This window comes from Desmodus rotundus, chromosome 11 (assembly GCF_022682495.2).
Source record: "Desmodus rotundus isolate HL8 chromosome 11, HLdesRot8A.1, whole genome shotgun sequence".
NCBI classification, from domain to species: Eukaryota; Metazoa; Chordata; class Mammalia; order Chiroptera; family Phyllostomidae; genus Desmodus; species Desmodus rotundus.
In genome coordinates, this window is record NC_071397.1 from 6,288,874 (window position 1) to 6,309,896 (window position 21,023).

General features: G+C 40.3%; 1 protein-coding gene across 1 annotated transcript in view; it reads left to right on the plus strand.

Moving 5' to 3' along the window:
* The window catches only part of DNAH8 (dynein axonemal heavy chain 8), a 288,603-nt gene that overhangs the window by 56,505 nt on the left and 211,075 nt on the right, over nt 1-21,023 (plus strand). The window contains exons 13-23 of the mRNA XM_024557808.3: nt 683-880; nt 2,860-2,936; nt 3,996-4,095; nt 4,701-4,820; nt 6,445-6,580; nt 8,895-9,082; nt 13,765-13,845; nt 14,233-14,349; nt 15,150-15,269; nt 18,605-18,737; nt 19,908-20,023. Of these exons, the coding sequence (XP_024413576.3) occupies nt 683-880; nt 2,860-2,936; nt 3,996-4,095; nt 4,701-4,820; nt 6,445-6,580; nt 8,895-9,082; nt 13,765-13,845; nt 14,233-14,349; nt 15,150-15,269; nt 18,605-18,737; nt 19,908-20,023 (1,386 nt within the window). The remainder of the gene's footprint in view (nt 1-682; nt 881-2,859; nt 2,937-3,995; nt 4,096-4,700; nt 4,821-6,444; nt 6,581-8,894; nt 9,083-13,764; nt 13,846-14,232; nt 14,350-15,149; nt 15,270-18,604; nt 18,738-19,907; nt 20,024-21,023) is intronic.

Consider the following 21,023-nt stretch of genomic DNA (forward strand, 5'->3'; position numbering starts at 1 on the left):
GTGCAGTATTTGGAGGACTCCTGTGAAAACAAACCTGGAGAGATTTGAGCATCGTTCTCCAAAGCAGGAGTCCAAATGGGGAATCACCGATGAAGATTAGCCTGCGAAGTAGGTGGTGTTGGTGCATTGAGATGGAGGCGGCCACTCCTGGGATGAAATCCATTTTGAGTGTTTCCTTCACAGGTCAGAAGTGACTGGAGTCATTCTTCAGCCTTCTTGGGCCTTCCCTTTACCTGGATGCACGGGCAAGGGAAACAGGTGTGGAGTTATGCTAGCGCTACACATCAGAGCCACAGTGAGGGGAGGGCCACAAAGACCGGTCAAGCTTTTGAATCCAATGACCCAGCAAAATGATTTTCAGGAAATTCTCAAGAGTAAAGAGATGAGACATCTGCAAAGGTTTTTTTCGGATTTTGTTTTGAAAGACAGAATGGTGAAATTCTGAGAAAGGTTGTAAACTCTCTCAGGATATGCTCGAACATTATCTGTCCTAAATAGGTGGAGAGTAGTAGTGATCAGTGACAGAGATTTGCGGTCTGTTTTATCCCTGCTGGCTGGTTTCAGCTAAATGATTCCAGGGCCTGTTTCTTGGTCTGTTACTGAATTGATGACTCACTTAGAGCTTATTCCAGGGAAGGTGCTAATATTTCATTTTAAAAATAAAATAACTTCTCTTTTTAAGATTACAGAAATGATAACTATTGTGCAAACATATTCAGCTTTGAGTAATTCTACCATAGAGGGAATAGATATAATGGCCATAAAATTTAAAAATATATATCACGGGGTTAAGAAAAAGCAATATGACATTCTGGATCCAAGAAGGACAGAGTTCGACACAGATTTCTTAGAGTTCATGTCCAAAATCAATGCATTAGAGGTAAGTAGTTACACATACTTTTACTTTAGTAAAGCTGAAATGTAATCAATAATACTAGAATTCACACATTTTCCTATTTATTATAAGTTACTCTTGCAAGTGGATCAAAAATATTTGCTAGTATGAGTAATTTTTTAACTAGTCCACAAAATATTTTCTACCTTTTAAAAAATGGAAAATGGGCATATTCAACCAAAGATGTCAGTGAGTAACCAGAAGCCTGAAGGACAATTGTAGTTAGGGTTAATTTTTTGTTTCATTAAAATTTGTGGTCAATTTTTGTTGTTCCAAGGAGCCAGTGTCATTTTTCCAGTCTAAGGAAAGAATTATCATTCTTATTCTCCGTATTAAGTGTGAGAAGATTTGAGGACAGAATAGGAAGGTGGATCCCTGTCCCCTAGGCACTGCACTTTATGGCCACACTCTCTCTGCAGCTTAGAGGACAGCTCTGCATGGGCCCTCATCCTGTTTGTCATAGCTTCAGGGACACCAGAGGGACGAAGGGTAGTTAAAAAATGTATCTGGTGAGATGGTGCCGTATTTCTCTCTCACCTTTGGGTTTTACATGACCTCAGTTACTCTCATACTGAAAACTACTGCAAAGCCAGGGTTAAACCCCACAGAAAGGTCCCATCTTTGATGGGACAATGTCCTAAAGACACAGGGAAGGACAAGAATATTCTCTGTTCACTTCCTGAGCCTGCAGTTCTTTAAAGAACAATATACACGTACTCTGGACAATATAAAAATGAAGATCCTAAAATTCTCACACCTTTTCTTTTTGGAAACTAAATGGATTTCCCTTTAGTTTCTGAAAGTGAGACTCTGGTATTAAGATATATATTTAGTTATTACTTTCAGTGTTTGGCTAGTTGGGCAGGGTGGGGTTTGCTTCTAAAATGCTTGCAAGTTATATCTTTGTGGGAGTTTGTGGATTAAAAAAAAACTTATTGCTTAAATTATGATTGTTTAATAAAGATGATATGTTTTGAAGGCTTTACTGTGGTCTTAGATACAAACGTTAGCTTTCAGTATATTTAGAGGCCATATTAACTTTTTAATAGCGTGGACATGGGCAACAGGGTGGGGACTGACTGTGGGAGTGGGGCAGGGGAAAACAATGGGGGAAAATTGGGGAAAATGTAGTAGAACAGCAATAGAAAAAAAAAGAAAAATATTTTGAGAGAGGTGTCAGTGTTTTACTTTCCTTCCTTTCCCAATGTTTGAGTAACGTTGTGGTATAGATTAGTAGACCTTGATAATATAATCTGTAAGTGAAAGGAATTTGCAAAGAGTGCTTCAACTCCATTGGTTGGGTACCAGGAGTTTGGAATTCACTGCTTGGGATGGTGGGGGTCTCAGCAGAATATTTTCTCCTGGTTTCTCCTTAGCATGGTAAAGAGGGTTCTGAGAGCAGTGATGTTGGAAAGTGACCTGTTGACTCTGGGTGTTTGTAGTGTCATTACATTGCCCTACCAGTGTGCTTGGAAATTCCGAATATCCCAAAGAAATATGCTTGCTAGGGGATACTCCCTGCTTTCCTAAATTCTGTGGGTCAGTAATTTCCAATAAATACTGAGTGACAAATTATATATGCAATTATAATTTTCCTAATAGTCAAAGGAGGAATAGTTAAAAGAAGCAGATAAAATTAATTTTAATAATATATTTTATTCAACTGAACATATTCAAAATATTACATTTTGTTGTGTCATCAATATAAGAGTCATGGAGATACTTGACATTCTTTTTTGTACTAAGTGTTGGAAATCCAGTGTGTATTTTGTACTTACAGCACGTGTCCCTTCCAAGCAGTGATGTTTCAAGTGTGCCGCAGTCACCTGTGCAGTTTTAGGTACTTAGGTGGTAGGTGTGTTGAAGGCTCTTTTGATTCTGTAGGAAAATTGTTAATTATTGTTCAGTAAAACTAGTCTCTTTCTTAATGTCAAAAATAATTAAATATCAATATTTTATTTTAGATACAAATACAGGCATTTATGAACAGTACTTTTGGAAAAATCTTATCTTCCCAGCAGGCTCTTCAGCTGCTTCAAAGGTATTTATAATTCATTAAGCAATATAATTTCTAGTTGGGATAACTTTATATCTGAAAATACAATTTCAAATAAGATGTTCTTGGAAATCTCTTCTAGGTAAACTTTTAAACTCATAAACATTACTCTTTAATTACCATTAAGTAGAATGGTAAACATTTGAAATATGATATTTTTTATTGCATTTTTGTAGCATAAAGTCTTTCAATAAGAAAATGAAATATTTTATGTTTTCCCCCAGCTATATGATATATTGAGGTTAATTTCATAGGTGTTATTGGAAAGGGAACAAATAGTGATTAATTCTGCCTACTGGAAGGATTTCTAAAAGTGAAATTGAGAGTGGCGGTTCTCCAAACTTCCGTTTTCCCTCTTGAGTGCTCCTGTAGTTCCTTTCCCTCCATTCCTGACAACAGTGCCCCCGCCCCCAAGGGACAGGAAATCTGGCTTAGGGAGGGACGGAGGGACGAGCTGGACTAGGGGTCATTTTCTTCCAGCTCAGGGAGGCTTCATGACGACCCGTGTTAGTGACCCTTTGGCAACCCTGTCCTGAGAGCCAGTGGATCTGGGCTGCAGCCCAGCCTTGCTAGTTCCATGTCTCTCTAATGATGGATGATAGCAGCGAGACCCTGCCTGAGCAGGCCATCATAAGAGTCAAAATATTGGCAGAGGGACAGTCAGTGTGCTCCTCTCCTTCCTTGCTAAGCCAGCTCCCCACTCATCTTTTTCACCTCAGCTTAATGTCATTGTCTCAGGTAAGTCTTTCTTGACTCACCAGGCTTGGCTGGGCACCCTGCTAATATGTATTTCTGGGCCCCCTTGTAATTTAAACAGTTATTTATGTAACTCTTGGCTGATTAGCTCCCTTTTCCATAAGATGACGTAGGCTCTGAGAGAGCTGGAACCACACCTGCCTTGTTCATCACTGTGTCCCTAGGAAATGTATGAGGCCTGGTATGAATATTTGTCAACTGAGTAAATGAATGGATTTTTAGGACTGCAGCAATTCTTAAGTATGTTTATCATTTACTTTTTAATTATTCACCTTCAATTACTTTTAGATTCCAGAAGCTGAACATTCCCTGTCTGCAGTTAGAAATAAATCACACAATTGAGCGTATTCTTCAGTGTTACGTGGCTGAACTTGAAGCTATTAAGAAGGTTAGTATCATTTTTATAAGTAGAGTGGTCCTTTTGTGCAAACACAGAAGTATTCCGAAAGCACTTGGCATCGTTAGTTTGTGCTGAGCTCTCCAGCAGCAATCCTTTCACTGCTCCGTAGGGCCGATGCTCCCCCGTCTGTGTGGGCAGGTGCTGGCAGTGTCCGTCACCGTCAGCCAGATGCACAGCCCCATGCTCCTGAGGACTGTCTGCGCGACAGCATCCGTGCTGCACGGGAAAACCCACTTCAGCTAATGTTTTTGTGTGGAGGAGTACGGGCCCTGGAGACTATTCTGACAGACGTCATGCAGCAGTGTCCTCCTTCGTTTGAATACCTCCTTAAAAGTTGAGATAAAAGGCAGAAAAAACTCTACGTGTAATGGGAAATAAGGGTTAAGGGAGAATTAAGTGTCATATATTACAAATATCATAATTTCCAAACCTCAAGTTATTAATCTCTGAAGTGCACTTATATATATTGGCTATTTCCTTGGTATAAAACATGAGAATAATGGTAAAGCATCAGTACAAATACAGCTTTATATTTTTTGCCTTTTTCATCTCATTCAATTTCAAACATTAACACCCGATCTTTAATTTTACAGCTTTATCATTCTCAAAAAGATGACCCCCCTCTGGCTCGCAACATGCCCCCAATAGCGGGAAAAATACTGTGGGTGAGGCAGCTCTACCGCCGGATAAGTGAGCCCATCAACTATTTCTTTGTAAGCCAGTGCTTCAATTCATGATATGTGGGGTATAGTGATTTTTAACACAAGAAACATATTTTATTCTATAGTATTTATGTCTAAGGGAGTACTTAGAGCTAATTATTTTACTGGGCGAAGAAAATTTAGTTCATAAACATGCTTGGTTTATAAGTATGCTTGAGAGATACGAAGTCGATTCTTTCCTGTTTGGTAGACAAGCCCATTTAATTACAGTTATCTCTAAGGGGGTTAATCTTAAACTTCATGACTTTTAATACAGGACACTTTATAGAGCCTTTTAAAAATTGTTTTGAAGACAGTAACGTGCAGGCCAAGTGCTGAGCTTACCTCCACGTGTGGGCAGCTGGGTCACTGCTACATGTTCGTAAAGGCGAAGACAGACTCCGTCTGCTCCTGCACGAAGACCTGAGACTTAGAGCAGGAGACAGTGAAGTACTTTCCTGCTCTGTGTCCTTTAGAGTGCTGGGTTTCTGAACGTCGGGATACTCCTAGGCCCTGTTGGCATTCTGCAATTGCCAGTTTGTCTTCTCTTTGTTTGGGGATTTTTGTTTGTTTGTTTGTTTGCTTTGGTTTTTAAAGAGGCAGGGTAACAAAGTAGAGATGGTTGGCTTAGTTTTGTGTCTTATGCCTAAATTCAGAACAAAATACTACCAAACAATAGTCTTGCAAGTAACATTATTAAGAATTATTAAATATTAAGTGTTTGTTGTTTCTGTTCAGCGACCATCATTTATTTTACTGTTCTCAAAGTTAAAAATCACTGAGACGCTGGCCTCTCACAAGAGGCCGGGCTGGAGGCTCGATTGCTGGTTGACTCGATGGTGGCGGAGCAGAGATCGCCCTGTTTTTGACACGTGTAAATCAAAACATAAAGCTTTCAGTCATTTACATTAAAAATTTCACTTGTTTTTTCCTTTGACATAGGGTTACTGTTTTTGGCGCTGGAATTTAGGAATTTGCCCTGGTATCCATAGCTCAAGGAAAATCAGTCCATTGTGTCTTGTCCAGAAAAGTGGGGAGGGAACGGAGAGTTGGAAGGAGAGGCTCTCAGTGCCTGGGCTGGCTGCAGGGCTGGAGACCTTTCTTTTTAAATCTTCTATTTCCTTTTCCAGTTTTTCCTTTCTACTGGTAACACTTCCCTACTTCCATCTCTAGCTTGTATAGCCCTCCTCATCTCTGTTCTACTTTGATGAAAATCTAAATGGGGAGCATACTTATTTGATGCCATTTTATATACAAAGAGCTTTATGATTTGAATGAAAGCAAGCAGCATCTTTTTTTTACTGTTGTTCAAGTACAGTTGTCTCCATTTTCCCTCCACCACTCCCCCCCCATGCAACCCATCCCTACCTCCCACCCTTGATCCTACCCTTTTGGCTCTGTCCCTGTGTCCTTTATATTTGTTCCTTGAGGACCCTTCCCCTATCTCTCCCATTATCTCTCTCCTCCCTCCCCTCTGGTTACTGTCAGTTTGTTCTTTATTTCAATGTCTCTGGTTATATTTTGCTTGCTTGTTTGTTTTGTTGATTAGGTTCCATTTATAGGTGAAATCATACAGTATTTGCCTTTCACTGTGACTTATTTTAAAATAAATCTTTCTTTTTTCCTTAAAAAACAGAAAAACTCAGATATTTTGTCAAGTGCGGAAGGTAAAGCTGTCATTCGTCAGTATAACAAAATTTCCTATGTCCTGGTGGAGTTCGAGGTGGTGTATCACACAGCCTGGGTCCGAGAGATCTCGCAGTTGCAGTACGGTGTGTATGGGACTATGCAGGGATGCTACGGGGCGGGGGGGGGGGGGGGGCGGTTAGCCGGTTCTGAATGTGTTCATGGCTCTGGGGACGTTCTGCATCCCTTGTATATAATCTTACGATGATTAAATTTAGACTGGGGGATGATACCATTATTTCTTTCTTTATAGTTAATAATATTCTGATTTTATGAGTAAAAATTGTCATGATCTTAAAGTCGATATACTTAGATTATGACTTCCCCCTGAAAAACAATATTTAAAAGTAAATATCGAGACTCTTTATAGCTATTTCTCCATAAATTTAGGAAAGTTTTCATATTTAGTTTTATCTTGTTATAGATTCAATTCTCAGCCCCAGTCAGGGGAGGAAGAATTGCAGCTTGCTTGTGTCCCTCCTCCCCTCCTCCCTCCTTTTTTCCTTCTCACCTTTCTCTTCCTCTCTCCTTTTTCTATAACAATTTAACTTCAGTTTTGAGCTCCAGTAAAGTAAGAATGTTGGGGCTGCACCCAGGTACCTGTGAGGGTGCTAAGGCCTTGGGCAGAGTTAAATGTGAGGCAGAAGGTGGACAGTTCTGAACACCATCCACCTGTGCTGGCGTCATCTGGGGTGGTGTGGTCATTTGGGCTCAGTGGTTGGCCCTGCTTGGTCTCACCCTAACCCTTAGCTCTTACGCACACCTTGGTGGAGCTCTGACTGTGTCTCCTGGTAGAAAAGTTTCTTCCTCCCACCCCGGGGCCTCCACTTCCGCGGAGCACAGAGTGCAGGCACAGGAAGCACAGGAGTGACAGGGAGAGAGGCCACTCCTACTTCTGCCTCTTGGTTCCAGACCCACATATTTTGGCTGTTGGGGACACAGCGTATGCACAGGCTGTTGATGCCCTGCGCATACGCCTGCCTGTGATCCTCATGGCAACACTGGGAGGAAACATTATCCTCCTCCTACAGACGAGCAAACTGAGTAACCAGCTGAGTGACTTGCCCAAGATCACACAGTGGCAGGGAGAGGATTCAAATCTGCCTTCCATGTGCACACAGGCTAATGGGCATGAATTGCTCTGAAAGGCTTCTTGTTGCAGTGATGTGATGATATTTAACTATAAAGGAACTCAGAATAGTAATTGGAGACTTAGTATCAACTTTTTTCAGCTGGTTCTTCTGGCAGTTCACGTGGGGTGAATGTTCGCTCCGTCCTGGCTGTCATTACTGTTAATGGTCTTGCTGACCATTTTGTCCTTTCAAGAAAACTTAGTACAGCCTGAAGGAAGACAGATTTTATTAAATGAATGCTCAGAGGTTAATTTGGATGTTACTTGGAAGGATAAATGATTTCTAGCCCCATTTTTAAAAGATTCCAAAAGAACTGGGTAAAATTTTTGGTCGAAATTCTCATGAAACTAGCATCATTAAGAACCATATCAAGACTAATTTTATGTGATGAGTAAAATCCACTGACTTCAAAGGGATATACAGACCATTTTATTTAACTGGATATTTGATGCAGCCACATTCTGTGCAGTAACGTGAGGCTTGGAGGACACATGGGACATTCTCAAGCTAGTGGTGTTTGTTAATATGAGCTGTAATCCAAGCGAGCACATACGTGTTCATAGGTGTGTTGTTGTTATTTGTTATCATGCCACAGTAACAGATAATCTAAGGCTTCTCAGCATCAACCACAGGGATTCATAATAAAAAAGCATATCTTAAAATGCCTATTTATATTAATGATATTCATGTAGTAGTTCAGACGTAGTATAAAATTTTTTTTTACATTCTAGGAGTTCACAGTGCAATGGTGTTTAATAATTTTTTTTTTGCTGATTATGAGCCTAGTCATCAAAAATTCAGATGGATACTTCATTCAGATAAACCTCCTTTAAGAAGCCAGTTTGGAGTTCGGCATGGAAAAGGGTTGAAATCTTTGAGGCATGTCATACTTTTATAGTTGTGTACGTCCTCCAGTTCTCTCCTAGGGGTTAAATCACCATCTGTGAAAATAAACTAACATTGTGTCACAGGTCACTTAGTCCCACTCAGAAAAGTATTGTAGCCCACAGCGCAAGGGCTGTCCATTCTTGGCCCATTTTTCTCTCTCTCGATCTGATTTTATGGCCATAGAGACACTACATTTATTTATCTAAGTCTCAAGCACCGCCCGTGTGTCAGGTGCTGTGCTTTGGAACCTGGGGTATCCAAAACTACTGTTCTGCGCTGAAGAAGTCAGTGGTCCGGTGGGGAAGAGAGGCGCGTGAAACAGAGCTGGAAACAGAAAAGAAATCCCAAATTACTGAAGTCAAGAATTGTTTGTTTACAGCTTTACAAGCGACGCTTTTTGTGCGACATCCAGAATCAGGGAAGTTGCTGGTTAATTTTGATCCCAAAATTCTGGAGGTGGTTCGGGAAACGAAGTGCATGATAAAAATGAAGCTGGATGTACCAGAACAGGCAAAGAGATTGCTAAAATTGGAAAGCAAATTGAAAGCCGACAAATTGCATTTGCAGGTAAGATAATTTATGTTTTCTAATAATTTTTGAAGTAGTTCTTTTTCTTTTTGGAAATAATATATCGTTGTAGTTGTGCCAACATAGCTTTGAGGGGAAGTTTGTTTCTATGTTGATTCTTTATATTTTTTCAGCTTTATTGAGGTATAATTGACATAAAATTGTAAGATATTTAAAGTGTACATTGTGATGGTTTGATATACATATACATTGTTAAAAGATTCCTTCCATTTAGTTAATTGACACATCATATATATATATACATACACACACGCACACAGTTTTTTGGGGGGAGGTGGGGAGAACATTTAAGTTCTCTTTAAGCAAATTTCAATGATATGATGCCGTGTTATCAACTATAGTCACCATGTTATACAGTAGATCTTCCGACCTTACTTATCTGGTAGCTGAAAGCTTGTATCCTTTCACCAACCTCTCCCCAGACCCTGGCAACGACTTACCTACTTTCTGTTTTTACAAGTTTGGCTTGTTTGTATTCCACATGTAAGTGATGTCATGCAGTATTTGTATTTCTCTGTCTGAGGCCTCGAGGTCCATCCGTCTTGTGCCAAATGGCAGGATGTCCTTTTTCTCATGGTCCTTTTTCTCTCTCTATGTATCTCACATCTTCTTTATTTATTCAGCCTTTGGCAGACACTTGGGTGCCTCCCTATCTTGGCTGTTGTGAACAGTGCTGCAGTGAGCATGGGAGGACAGATAAGTCTTTGAGGTCTGGGTTGTATTCCCAGTGGATATATGCACAGAAGCGGGATTTGCTGGATCATAGTGTGGTTCTGTTTTTAATTTTTCAGGAACCTCCATACTGTTTTCCATAGTGACTGCACTAATTTACATCCCCAGGGTTCCCTCTTCTCTACATCCTTCCCAACAGTCATCACTTTTTATCTTTTTTTAAAAATTACAGTTTACATTCAATATTATTCTGTATTAGTTTCAGATGTACAGCAAAGTGCTTAGAACATAATGTACTTTACAGAGTGGTTCACCGCCCCTCATTCCCGCTTCAAGTGCCCACCTGGCCCCATACACATGTAGCTCATTATTATTGACTGTGTTCCCTATGCTGTAACCTGTATTTCATTGTGATTCTGATTTGCCTTTCCCTGGTGATCTGTGGTGTGAGCACCTGTTCATGCACCTATTGGCTTTTTACATGTCATCTTTGGAAAAATGTTCCTCTGCTCATGTTTAAATGAATTTTTATTTTTATTTTTTGCTTTTGGATTGGGTGAGTTCTTCATATATTTTGGGTATCAACCCCTTATCATATATATGATTTGCAAATATGTTTTTCCATTTCATACATTGCCTTTTCATTTTGTTGATGATTTCTTTTGCTGCAGAAGCTTTTTAGTTTGATGTAGTTTCCACTTACTTATTTTTGCTTTTGTTGCTTATGCTTTTGGTGTTAAATAAAAAAAAATAATTGCTAAGACTTATGTTAAGGAACTTACTTCCTGTTTTATTCTAGGAGTTTTATAGTTTCAGGTCTTAAATGTAACTCTTTAATGTGTTTTGAGATGATTTTTATGTATGGTGTAAGGTAGATGTCCAGTTTCATTCTTTTGCATCTGGTTGTCCTGTTTTTCCAACACCATTTATTGAAGAGACCATCCTTCCCCATTGTATGTTCTTGACTCCTTTGTATATTCTGGTTCCTTTGTAAATTAATTGACCACATATGCGTGGGTTTATTGCTGCTCCCTCTATTTTGTTCCGTTGTTGGTTCTTGATAGAATTAAAATACTGGCAATGCGAACAAAAGGAAGGATTGGAGTTGGAAAGCAGAAAGTGAAAAGATTATTACATATCAGATTTAGACTTCTGGATAGTGACAATGATGTGTAATAATTTTTAAAACATATTCCTGATATTAGAATTTTATAGGTTAAGTGCATTCTATTTTATAATATGTTTAATCCTAAGGATACTAATAAGATACACCTTCCCCTGGCAACCACTCAATCTACATTTTATCTCTACAGATTTGCCTAGGTTGGACATTTGAGACTGGCTTCTTTAATCTAGCGTGATGTTTTCAAAGTTTATCTATATTGTTCCATGTATGAGTACTTTATTCCTTTTTATGGCCAAATAATATTGCATTGTATAGTTGGACCACATTTTAGTTATCCATTCATCAGTTGATGGATGCTTGGGTTGTTTTCACTTTTTGGCTATTAATAATGCTGTGAGTGTTTGTATGCAAGTTTTTTTGGGGGAGATATATATTTTTATTCTCTAGGGAAGCAATTTTCAACCTTTTTCACCCAATGGCACACGTAAACTAATTACGAAAATTCTGCAGCACACCAAAAAATATATTTTTGCCTATCTGACAAAAAAATATGTATAATTTGGATTCCTTCACACTCGATGGCTGTTGTTGTGTTGGCTGCTGTCATTTTTTTATTTGACAATCTAAGGGAGAAGAGGTCAATGTCCCTGGCTAATAGTCAGGTATTACATGTTTCAAAAATTCTTGAGGCACACTGGTTGAAAATTGCTGCGCTAGGGGGATACCCAGTAGTGAAATTGCTGGATTTCAGTAACTTGGTAACTCTATGTTTAACATTGTTACTAACTGACACCCTGTTTTCAGAGACTACATTATTTTGTATGGGTAGTGTATGAGGGTGTCAGTCTGTCCTCACCCTTGTCAAAACTTTCTGCCGTCTTCTCCATTTGAACGCCGTTTGGATGTAAGGCAGTGCGTCCCTGCGGTTCTGATCAGCATCTTTTCACATGCACCCAGTCCATTTGTAGGTCTTTGCAGGAATGTCTGTTCAGATCCTTTGTCCGTATCTTAACTGAGTCGTTTGCCTTTTTATTGCTGAGTTATAAGCGAGGTCTGTCCAGAAAAAGTCCAGCCATCGTTACTGTAACGAGAATGGTTTGTGAGACAGATGTAACCTGGCAGCCAAGGAGAGTGGACTGGAATGCGCATGCGGGAGCACTGACGACTTCACTGTACTAGGCAGTGGGGGTGGTAGATGCTACTGAGTGAGCATGTATACTGTGTGGCCATCACATTCAAAATGACTGAATAGAGCAACAGATCTGCATCCAATTTTGCCTTAAGCTTGAACATTCCTCCACGAAAACTCTTCTGGTGATCCAGAAGGCCACAGCTGTGGGCAGCTGGTGATTGGCAGTTTCGTCACAACAGTGTGCCTCTGCTCATGTGTCACATCTGGTGCAGAGTTTTTTTGCAAAACATCAAACCACCCAGGTGACTCAACCCCCTACAGCCCAGATTTGGTGCCCTGGGACTTCTTGCTTTCCCCCAAACTAAAATCACCTTTGAAAGGGAAGAGATTTCAGGGCATTGATGAGATTCAGGAAAATATGATGGGACAACTGATGGTGATTGGGAAAACTGTGTGAGGTCCCAAGGTGCCTCCTTTGAAGGGGACTGAGGAGTCATTATCCTATGTACAATGTTTCTTGTATCTTGTATCTTCTTCAATAAATGTCTCTGTTTTTCATATTACATGGCTGGATACCTTGTGGACAGACCTCATATTCTAGATACAAATACCTTATCAGATAAATGATTTGAAAATATTTTCTCCTATTCTGTGGGTTTTCTTTTCATTTTCTTGGTAGTGTCCTTTGAAGCATATTTTTAATTTTGGTGAAGTTCAGTTTATTACTTTTTCTTTTGTCTCTTGTGTTTTTAGTGTTACATCTAAGAAATCTTTACCTAATGCAAGGTCATGAAGATTTATGTACATGCTTTCTCCTAAGAGTTTAATAACGTTAGCTGGTACCAAAATAGTATTTAGTTGCTATATTTGAAAAACAAACAAACAAACCTGAGAGGAGTGTGGGCATTGTGCAAACTTTAGCTTCAACATCAAAAACCGTAGGGTTTTTATTGGCCAGTTGTGGCTTTGGAGAGTTGACTGTCCAAGTGCTGCTATAAATTGAGGATACTATCACCTGCATTATGTCCTTCAGGATTTAGTTAGTATCGAATGATACTAGGAAAGTCAAGTCCTTTGCCAAGTGTCAAGTGTACTTAAAAGTTCAACAACAAGTAAAGAAAAAAGCAGGGAAGGAATTAATAACTTCTGAAACTAGTAAGTAAACATTTGAAACAGTGTAACATTATTACTTTGATGGAAGTTTAACTTGAACCCATACCTCCCATTACACAGTGCAATAAATTACAAAATGGCCAAAAATTGATTGTTATGGTTCATCTCTGAAAGATATATAAAAGAAAATAGCCAAAGTTATTAATTCTGATTGTGTGGACATTGATGTTGATTCAGGAAAACAAGTGTGGCATCAGTGATGTGTGTGCTTTACTGTGTCAAAGGACAAGCAACAGAAAGAGGAAAATGTAATAACAGATGCCATGAAAAGATAATTACCCAAGCTATTTAAAATAGCATAAATCTGTAAAGACAATTAAACAACGAACATGAAAAGTGCAGCTCTAGAAAGCCCTACTGACTCGCTGTTTGAAGGGGATGCTCAGGCCCTTACAGATGAGGAGAAAGCACAGTAAATTAGTCCAAGGGAAATGAGCGCCCTCCATCTGGCAGGACGGTGAGGAGACGGGTATTGTGAAGCCTTGCCGGTCGGAATCAAAATGTGTGTGTTGTTTTAAATTGCGGTGAAGTAAAACACGCCATTTTGACTTTTAACAGGACCTGCTGCAGTACTACGATGAGCTGTGTCAGGAAGTGCCCTCCGTGTTTGTCAACCTGATGACGCCTAAGATGAAAAAGGTTGGTAATGTGAAGGTTTTCACTGATTTTCTTGCCATTTAAAGTTAGACTGTGGATGTTAGAACATCTGTTTTTTGCCTAGACCGTCTATCTTTCTAGTTCAACTTTATAGCTCTATTATTCCTACAGAATGGTTTCTTGTCGAAGTTTTGTTGCCTTTGCAAAACAACTAAATCTAAATAATTAGCACTTTCTAAGAAACCACAATTGCTTCATGGGCAGCCAAAGATGATTAATAAAAACCAAGAAGTTACCTTTGCTAAGTATAATGGGGGGGAAATATAATTAAGGAAATATTACCTATAATATTTTCAAGCAATAAAAGAAAGCCTTTTTAATAAATGCAGATGCTTATGTTAATAATGGAAACTTTTTTTCTTTTTCTAGGTGGAATCTGTGTTGAGACAAGGGCTCACAATATTAACATGGTCATCCTTAACCCTAGAGAGCTTCTTTCAAGAAGTTGACTCAGTTTTGAATATGTTCAATCAACTTTTAAAGAAGGTAAAATAGATGAATATTAAAAAACTACCTACATGGATACTCAGGCTAAGAGTAACAGTTTGATGACCTATGAAGGCCCTTTGGAAGCTCTGATTTTTTACTAAAAGGAATCCACTAAGTTACAAAAAATAATGCTTTATATTTCTTTAACTACTTTGAGCCCTTTTCATCTAGGATTGTCTGTTGTCTCTGAATTACCTTGCCTTTGATATGTTAAAATGATGGCTCAACTCCAGTGTATTTTAGAAAATGGGATAACTGTAGACTGTGGAAAAATGGCAGAACAGAGTGCCCAAATACCCCTGCATGTAATATTAATTAAGTGGGGCAGTCATCTAGGTGGCAACCGTCTGTTGATTGGTGACATGTTTGCTACATAGAACACACATGTCACTGTAGATGTGCTAGTCTGTCAGCGGTGGCAGCACAGTGCAGCTGTCAGAACTTAGAGGCTTGGGAGTTGGGTACATCTGGGGAGGATTCTCTGCCTTCATTAGGTGTGTGTTTCCTCTGGTTACCTTACATCTCTGAGCGTCGCTTTCTTTCACTGTAAAACTGGGACAGTGACGGTTCGTGGGCTCGAATGGGGATTTAAAAGAATATATATGGTACACATTACTGCTCAATAAAACTTTAGTTCCATGTCAAGCTTTCTTTGCAGATACACTTGTAAAATTTCCATCAAATTATGCTGGGCTCTGGAGGCAAGTTTCCAGATATGGCCCTCTAAATTAGTGTATAAATCAAGTACATTTTGGATGAAAGAAGAGTTTTCTTTCACGTTTTATTCCTGTTGGTAGATCAGTGACCTGTGTGAGATGCATATCGATACAGTTCTGAAGGAGATAGCCAAAACTGTGTTAATTTCTCTGCCGGAAAGTGGCGCTACCAGAGTAGAAGATATGTTGACTCTCAATGAGGTATGCATTGATGTATTTTATTTTAATCATAAAAACACTCGTTTTAATCATAAACCTAAAATGTACAGTTACAGTCTGAAAGTAGAAGTCTGTGTCAGTTGCATTTAGATATCCCAGCTGTTTTGGAACATCCTCAGCCCAAAGATGTACAGGCTTCAACAGCTCCAGCCAGCGGCCACACACTAGACATTATTCTTTCATATTTTTTTAAAGATTTCATTTATTTATTCTTAGAGAGAGGGAAGGGAGGGAGAAAGAGAGAGAGAGAAATATCGACCAGTTGCCTCTTGCACGCCCTGCACTGGGAACCTGGCCCGAAACGCAGGCATGTGCCCTGACTGGGAATCAAACTGGAGACCCTTTGGTTCTCAGGCTGGCACTCAGTCCACTGAGCCACACCAACCAGGGCCACTTTTAACCTTTTGAAGAGCTGTCAGACTGTGTTCCAAAGCGGCTGCGTTACTTTTCATTCCCACTAGCCTGGTACATAGTTCCAATTTCTCCATACCTTGTCCACACTTACTGTTACTGCCATCCTGGTGGCTGTGAAGCATAACTTACTGAGGTGTTGATTTGCATTTCCCTGATGACTAGTGATGTTGAACCTTTTTTCATGTGCTTATTAACCTATTGTATACTTCCCTTCAGAAATGTCTATTTTTTGACTTGTAATTGTTCTTTATATGTTCTAGATACTAGTCCTTTATCAGATACACGATTTGCATTTTTTTCTTCCATTCTGTGGGTTGTCTTTTCACCTTGTTGATGTTGTCTTACAAAGTCCAAAAGTTTTTAAATTTTGACGATGTCCAATTTATCTTCTTTTTCTTTTGTTGCTTTGTTTTTGGTGTTATAGCTAAGAAAACTTTGCCTAATCCAAGATTATGAAGTTCTACGACTATCTTTTTTTGAGTTTTATAGTTTTAGCTTTTGCACTGAGGTCTATGATTCATTGTGAATTAATTTTTGTATATGGTATAAGGGAAGGATTCAATTTCATTCCCTTGCAAGTAGATATTCAGTTGTCCCAGCACCAATTGTCAAATCTCGTTAACTTCATTGTTATATAGTATTGGAAACATACAGAAGAATTTATGTGGCATCATCTCATTTATTCTTGTGGGCACATTGTTTTCAAAAGACTTTGTGTGTGTGTGTGTGTGTGTGTGTGTTTGAGGTATCTGGAGCTGTCAGAGGATTGCCCAAGTAAACACGTCTCTTCAGTCTGTCATGTTTAATTCGTTGTGTATGGTTCTTTGTAGCGTACGATTTCAAAGTGAACGGGTGGGGAGGGTGATCGTGTAAACCTGTGTTTACATGTGGTCAGTCTGCCAGGATTAGCAGGAAGTGTCTACTTGCTTAAAACTCATTTTTCCTGCTAGACTGAAGTGGTTCTTAGGCACCATCATCATTGCAATGTTTAACACTGAGTGGACTAGCTAGGCAAGACGGCAGGAGTGAATGATGGAGCGAAGTCAGAAGAGTCAGTGGGGGTTCAGAGCATCAGAGAATGTCTTCGGGGAGGAGGAGGAGGAAACCATTTCCCACGAGACTGGCATGGGAGATGAGGATGGGTCGAGATACAGATGAGGTTGTATAAATGGGAGCAACAAACTTAGAAGTGTCTCCCTCAGGCCAGGAGCCAAGAAAGGAACGTGAGGGCAGCTCGGAGGAAATGGGGCCTCGCAAGGCTTGTCGGGAGAGGTTTGCATGGACAGGCTTCGGTTCCTTCGCGGGAGTGCTTTGGAAGGCCCAAGTTGGCTGCTGCCATTTGCTTTTCTCTTTTCTAAAATGTTTGGATGTTGTGGGTATATCAAAAGGCCTGTTCGATTTACAAACCCGTTTTCTTTTTTAAATTTAACTTCTCAACTTCCTCCGAAAGCCTCCTCTTCTGACCATTAGAAATGATTTAGAAAGGCAAAACACAGACTTTAGAATCAGTCAAAACTGCTCTCAAACCTCTATCTTTACCACCTGCTGTGCGACCTTGGTCAAATTTCTTATTCTTCCTGAGCCTCAGTTTTCTCAGCTGCGAAATGAGGACAATAATATTACCTATCCCAAGAGGTTGTCATGTAATTAAATTAATACACACAAAGTTCTTAAATTTTGATGCCTGGAATCCAACACCGTACTTACTTAAAAACCTCATCTCATTTGAATTTCAGTAACACTTTGGATTGTCATTTTGTAAACCATTTTTTGTTGGGAACTGCCCTGCCTGCTTTCAGAAGCTGTAACCCCCCCATGGCTAAGGCTGAGTGAGAGACCTTGGGACCACTAAGGAGACAAAGCTTATCTCCCTGGCAGGGGCACCGCCTCTGCCCCCTTTGCTTTACCTGGCTTGGCCCCGAGCCTTACTGGTTAGCCAATGACGGGTAAGATTCCTCAAGGGAGGGATGACCTAAGACAGGCATGGTCACGGGGGGCCCACAGGAAAGGACTTGGGGGACTATAGAAAAAGGGGGTGATGGACCCTTGCCCCTCAGCTTTGACATAGCCTGAGTCCTCATTCTGTCTGCAAGAAGTCTCCTAATCTCTTGGCTGCCTTACCTCCCCTGCCTGATTTAAGCCTGAAACAATGACAGAGGGAGGTGCAGCCCTGGCTTGGAACCAGTGGTTCCCTGGGGTGATCAGGCCTAAGAAAGAATGCATAAAATCCTGTGAAAGCTGCTTTGCTGAGAATGCCCTCAATTTTCTGGTAAGGGTCCAAGCATGAAATGAGTTTGTTCCCCAAAGTCTTATAACCCTTTAGCTAACTGACCCTGACTCAGAGTAAGCCCTCAGAGTTCTTTGTATGTTATCTATTTTTTGATCCTTACTGCCTGACAATGATTGATGAGCTTTACCTGTATTCCTGTACAAATTGAACCCAATAAAAGCCCATTGAGAAAAAGGCTCTTGGCCCTTCTCCTTTGAGAGATTGGCCACCTCTCCTCCCAAGCAGATCATGTCTTGGTAGACTTACTTTCATCCGTGGCAGATGGGGTGCCCTGCAGGCAGAGCTCCCCCACAATTTCTTATTTTAAACTTTTAACATTCTTATCTCTTCACTTCTTTAGCCTTTTTCCCCATCATATAAATGTGAATGTAGATGTCTGTGTGTGATTGAATCAGATAACGGTAAGAAACTTTGAATTTTTCTTCTTTCTCCTGTTCTTGGCGTGGGCCTTGGCAGCTGTGCCTTCAGCCGCTGACAGTTTTGGATCTGAAACATTATGCTATTGGCACTGTCTCTAGTTTTTTTCCAGTGGTGTTAATTATAGCCTTATTAATAATTTTCACAGTATTTTTAAATTATCTGGAAATTAATGAGTCATTTCTTTGTTTAATAGACATATACAAAAGAATGGGCCGAGATTCTAAACCACAAAAGTAAGCATGTGGAAGAAGCTGTCAGAGAACTTATATCAATATTTGAAAGTATTTATGAAGTTAAGTACAGCGGGAAAACAAAACAGGCACCAGGTAATTTCACTAGCTGTGATGTTTGAATCCCAGTAGTTACGGATGTGTTCGCAGGTAGACACCTTCTGCTTAGCAGGTACCAAACGCCCAGACTCCTGGAAGGAAAGCAGAGCAGGCGTTCAGCATAAGCCACATTGTTTGCATGAACTGTCCAGGCAGGCTCAGTGAACCCTTTCTAGCAGGTAGAGCAGCGATTCTCAACCGGTGGCCACAAGAGAATTTAAAACATGCAGTACCTGACTATTTTTATTTTTATTTTATTTTTATTGTTGTTCAAGTACTATTGTCTCCGTTTTCACCCCACCATGCACCCCCACGATTTAGTCTGGGGCACTGACCTCTTTCCTTTAGGTTGTCAAATAAAAAAAAAATAACAACAGCCAACACAACAATTGCCATCAGTATGAATGAATCAAAATTATACATATTTTTGGTCAGATCAGCAAAACACATATTTTTTGGTGTGCCACAGAATTTTAGTAATTAGTTTATGTGTACCATGAAATGAAAAAGGTTGAAAATTGCTTAGTTAGAGATGGTGGGAACCCTTCTGAAATCCAAGTTCCCAGATGCCAAGCAAGGACCAACCTTGCCAGCAGGCCTTTCCATGGATAGCAGTCTCAGGTCTGCTATGTTCTCTCTCTCTCCCCCACCCCCTCCCCCAGTGTTCTAAAAGGCCTGGAGACATTTTTGGTCGTCACACAGCAAGGGGAGGTGCTACTGGCTTCTAGTGGGTAGAGACCACAGATGCTGCCGACCATCCTAAATGCTCAGGACAGCCCCCAACCACCGGACTGTCAGTAGTGCTAGTGATGAGGAACTCCGAGCTTAAACAACTAGCCACAGCATGTCTTCTTCAGCTTAGCGCTCCCCCCTTAGTTTAGTTAGTTTTCCTCAGATGTGTCAAAACACAAAAATATCCGTTCATTAAGTTATGAAACTCAAAAAGTAAATAAATATTTTAGAAAGATAGTATGTAAAACCCTCTTTAAGTATTTCTTAATTCTAGATACTAAGACAGAGTATATGTAAAGAGTATATTTCTTAGTGGAATAACAATTCTATTGAGATCAGTGATTTAAATTGCATTCAAGAATGACTCCTACAGAAACAAAGTAAATCAAATGCTTAACATTAAATATTAGTATATTTTTTGTCTTTTATCCATAGAGCAGAGGAAACATGTTGTTTTTGGAAGTGAAGCAGAAGAGAGTGAAAACCCTGACTATGAGACTAATATCGTGACTGAGGTTGCCGTCAATGACAAAGAAGATGAATTTAAGAAGGTACTTACTCTGACACAACCTTTTGTGCTTCACAGGGTCACGCCCCGTAGGACTGTAGGTAACCCTGAATGGGGCTTTGTACCGGAGGCTCTACAGCCGTCCTATGTGGATGCACAGCTAATTCAGATTTATAACAAAATCCAGAAAATATCATTTCCAATTCTTCACTGTAGAGCCTGGCGAAATATGGCAGTCCTTACAGTTTTCCCCAACATCATCGTGTAATGTGATCTTTCAACTACATTTATACAGTTATCTCCCCTATGATAATCGACCATGTTTTCTCACACAGTAAATGCCGCTTCTGGGGTTGTAGTGTCAATCTGTTCGGCTCAGTGGAGAACTTTTTTCTCAGTTTCTGTGTTTAATAGTGTTACCTACATTGCAAGCCCAGATTTTGACTCAGTCAGGGCCCAGGGATCCACATTTTTAACCAGCACCATGAATGGCCTGTAGACTCTTCTCTAGGAGAGACCCTGAGTGGGCAGGTTTTCACACTGTGTTGAGAAGTGTCGAAATGAAGGTTTCTTTCTCCTTCTTCTGCCTCAGCCTTCTGGCCGTGCATCTGTGCTGATTCCTGCTTCCCCGCCCCTGTCAGTCTTCTTTTAATTCACGCAACTGGAAGAGAAGAGTACAGTTTTGGAAATAAGCGGCACACATTTGTTACACGTTCACCTTGCTCAAGGATGATATCAGCAATTGAAGGGGGAACACTGTCCTGCTGAGTCTAGATTTTAGCTTTGGATTTCTTCTAGAGCCATGCGCCAGGCCGCCATTAGCAATCGGCAGGAGTCAGTGGGAGAGCGGAAGGTATTCCCATGCCTGCAACTCTTCTCTTCCAGTTGCGTTCCCTTCCTCTCTGGCTGGGGTCTGTAGAGCAAGACTGAGTGCCGCCAGATCCTCTCCAATTGGGGGACTTCCTGGAGCGGCATCAATGCAGTCACCTCCTAGATAGCCTCTGCCTCTCAAAGCCACCTTCCACAACGCTGTCAGGATGGTC